Consider the following 4,078-nt stretch of genomic DNA (forward strand, 5'->3'; position numbering starts at 1 on the left):
TTGCATCGGAAGGGGCCCCACATGGATCTCCGATCACAGACAGGAAGGTTCTGCGCCATTATTGTCAGAATATGCTCCACTCTCCTGCGGGTCTCGACGCCCGTCTTGTTTTTGGAATGGGGGCGAACTAGTCACTCTCACTCTCTGTGGGAAAAAGGGCCGAAGGATGGGAAGATCAACCTAGCAGGGCCACAAAAGACTGTCACATCGAGGGGTAAGCAAATCCCGCTCCCACGTCACCTCCCCCCCTCCTCCTCCCCCTTCTCGTGTGCCATTTTCGAGATATCATATGCACCAACACTGCATTCACCCCCCCGGATCACAATCATTCGGTTGGGGTTTCTTGTTCAGTCTGTGGCAGCATCACCATATCCTGCATCCATACTCTCGGATCAATGAAAGTGAAAATGCCACCATGGAAGAACCTCTCTCCCTAGGATCTGTTCATCCCTGTCCGATGTGTGCCAAGCCTACCATACCACGGATCCCACCTCGAGTTCGCTCCCTTTCATGTTTGGTCGATCGATCTCCGGGCTCTCCGATCAGAGGCGACATCTGGGATCGAGCCGAGGTGGACATTGGGTCTCTTTATGTATTACCCTAGGTACACCCTAGCATTACCCACCCAGATACCCATACCAATCGGGTTAAGCTCTCCTTGGGCCACAAGTGGATCTTTCTTTCCCTCCCCAAGACCGGCGATCTTTTCCCTGGGATTTGGAGAGACCGGATGATCCATGATTTTCTGGTTTGACTTTTACCATACGAGGGCGGTTCCATGATCCTTTGAAGACCCACTGGAAAAAAGAATTCATTCATTCATTCAGAAAAAGAAAAGAGAAAAGAGAAAAACATCGAACGGCAAAAAGCAACTGCGATTTGATTTTATTAACTTTGGACTGACTCAGGTGAACCTGGGTGGCAAATCGCCAACCCCCTGCCTGTGATCTCCTTCCCCAGCTTCCCGGCATGCAAAGGGCTGCCATGATACTCGATAATTTCGATGCCTGGCATCAACCATGAGACCTCGGGTCCTGAAAATAGGAATCGTGAATTGGGATCTGCTTTTTCCGATTCCCCCCATTTGACCCAAAAAATAGCAGACCGGGGTCAAGTTCCTGGCTGGATAGATCCGGGCGCTAGGCCGACGAACTATGTTGACAGGAACCAGAAAAGAGATCCCTTGGCGCTATCTGTCAAAGGTCAACCTTAAGAACCGTAGGCTTCTTTTTTACATACCTCGGAACAGCGCTGGATAGTTTGTGGGCTCGTCGTCCCCACTTCACTACGATCGCCATTTTTTCGGTGGCCCCTGTTCTTCCCTTTCCATGGACATGTAACAGCTGGGTCGGATGTCTCTTTTTTTTCTTTTGTCCATTTTTCCTCTTTGGAATAAATTTTTTCTTTTCTTTTTTTTTTTTTTTTTAATTTCTGGTTTAAAATAAAATGTACGGGCCCTGCATTATTTGGAAGACAGTTCCTCATTCCTCCAACCTTGCATATCATCTTGGCCTTGGGAGATTCGGGGCCATGACAACGTAAAATCAGACTGTCCCCAGGTAAGTTTGCCCGTCTTTCCTCCCCTCTCCCCCCCTCAATGATCTTCATCTGGATGTGTGGCTGTGAGATCTGGTTTCTGACTGTGTCGCGAATGCTATAGTTCCCTTCTCTCTTCTTTTCCCCCTCCATTTCTTTTTCTTTTCTTTTGGTTCTTCTTTTCCCTTTTTTGGTGTTTTACTCTTGTGCCCTCCCCGCAATACCTTGTCTATGTCACAGTCCCAAAGCTTGGACGAAGACACCGATATGGCCATTTCATACGCAAGCCGGCCACCGACTGGCCACTCGCAAACGCTGCCGTCATTCCGAGAGGTGAGACATGGACAGAGAGGTTGGCTTCTCGGGATCGAGTACTGATGCAATACCTAGCTTCTCCCTCCACACCTCCACGATGAAATCGAGTCGACATCCTATTACACGTCACCGCGGCATCAGTCACAGGAGCGCCCGGGATCAGGCCACGAGATGGCCGACCCGCGGTCTATCCCGGGGTATCCGTCTCCTGCGCCACCAAAGATGGCATATGGGGAGACACACCGCGAATATACCGTATCGCGACCAGGCGACCAGCGGCCCATGGAGCAGGGCCATCTGCCCATGCGATTGTCCGAAGGAGCCTCGCGAGGCCCGAGCCCGATCCTGCCGCCGATCCGCGACCTGCAATCCGTGTCCGAGCGAGGCATGACCACGCCCACCAAAGCCGCCTACCCGGATAGTCGCATGGCGCCGCGGTCCGACCCGTTCGTCGCACAAGAGTACCACGCGGGCCAACCATCCCCATTGTCCGGCATGGACCGTCGCAGCGACCACTACCCGCCAGCCCTGATGCATCCCCAGTCGCCCTACGGCCATCCCATGGCCTACGCCGGTGACCCGGAACAGATCTCGCCGCAGATGCTGACGCATCCCCATCAAGCCAATTTCGGCATCATGGGCGACCCGATCGATCCGAAAACCAAGCGTCGCCGCGGCAACCTCCCCAAACCTGTCACTGATATCCTGCGCGCCTGGTTCCATGAGCATTTGGATCATCCGTATCCCAGTGAGGAGGATAAGCAGATGTTCATGACCCGGACCGGTCTATCTATCAGCCAGGTAGGCTTACAAAACCAACTCGTATTTCTTGGGGAATTGTCTCTAATACCACACAGATCAGCAATTGGTTTATCAATGCGCGCCGAAGACAGTTGCCCGCTCTACGGAATCAAATGCGCAGTGGCGGCACTGACTCCGAGTCTGGACGGCACTCTCCCTTTAGCGATGTCGACCAGGGCTCCGAGTCTCTCTCGCACCCATAGACGCCGATCGATCATGAGCATTGCTGGGTTTCGCTTTTGCGTCCGGAACCCAACGTTACACTGCATTGGCAACGTCAAGCGTTTTCTTCTAATCACGACTGGGAACGTTCGGGGAACTCCTCGCTCTTCTACCATTATCATGAGTTTACGGGGCTGATTATACGTCTGGATAGACTGGCATTCTGTGGCATTTTCTCTTGAGTCTTTTTTTTTCTTCCCTTCTTCCAAGTCTTACGAACTTTCATGTGTCCCAATGCCCGCAGGCACGGAGACCTTGATCAGATATCATTTTTGATACCCTTCTTTCTTGTGATTATCTCTTTTCCTTTCTCTTTTCTTTTATTTCCTTTTTTTATTTCTTCGACTAAGCGGGCTGTTTTGGAATGGAATGGGGCAACAGGGGTCTATGGGAATTTCTGGGAATTGGGACTTTTGTTACTTTGGGTGGTCATGGTTCTGATCTCAATCTGTCGGGCGCGCTTGTCGCAGCGCATTGCATGGCGTCGCGCCCTGCCGATTTACCTGCGACATTTTGCATTACCAGGTGTTTTCTGTGAGGTTTTATTAGCATATACGTGTTTTTTTTTTTTTTTGGACTTGATTACACTTTACAATTTAAATTCGCTTATACAACTCATACAATGACTCAAGGTTATAGTTTCTTTCCTGATACTACTTATACATACTACCTATGTGCTATACTGCCTATCCCTGGAATACATAAACCAAGACTTGATATGCACGCTATACCTTCCTTGCCTTTCCCCACCAACATGGGCCACACTGGTCGATCCCTATGATTGCACGCATCATGGAGAAACGTGGATCTGGCCTTACCAGTGAGTGGCACCGGGCACCACTTTTTGTGCCGATCCGCGGTCACGGCGATCCTATGGCCCGTCAGTCTACAGTGTATTACTAGTGGAGAGATATCGAGTCTACACGTAGGGAAAATTTGGTTAAGGTGTTATATTGTTATATTGTTATAATGATCATTGTATTTGGCAGTTCCTTTAGGGAGTGTGTCGATCATTCGCGAACTTGCACCTTTTTTTTTCTAGGGGATCGGAAAAGACTTGCCCGCCCCCAAAAATGCAAATGCAAATCCGCATTAAAAGTAAAATTAAAAGTAAAAGAAATCGATGAGGGTAATTTGCCGGTCTTCCGCTGTCGGACCCAATAATTGGGGTCGAAGCCTTGATTCGTTCATGACGTGTTCTCAG

The 4,078-nt window shown here is 50.1% G+C and overlaps 1 protein-coding gene across 1 annotated transcript; it reads left to right on the top strand.

Moving 5' to 3' along the window:
• Positions 1-1,767: 1,767 nt before the first annotated feature.
• Positions 1,768-2,855, top strand: NUU61_002611 (homeobox domain-containing protein; the record flags this gene model as incomplete). The annotated part of the gene is made up of 3 exons (XM_056653193.1): positions 1,768-1,869; positions 1,927-2,652; positions 2,709-2,855. 3 exons carry the CDS (start codon positions 1,768-1,770, stop codon positions 2,853-2,855), a joined length of 975 nt encoding a protein of 324 aa, XP_056514260.1.
• Between the last annotated feature and the right edge of the window lie 1,223 nt (positions 2,856-4,078).

This window comes from Penicillium alfredii (assembly GCF_028826965.1).
Source record: "Penicillium alfredii strain IBT 34128 chromosome Unknown utg000004l_segment0_segment0, whole genome shotgun sequence".
NCBI lineage: Eukaryota > Fungi > Ascomycota > Eurotiomycetes > Eurotiales > Aspergillaceae > Penicillium > Penicillium alfredii.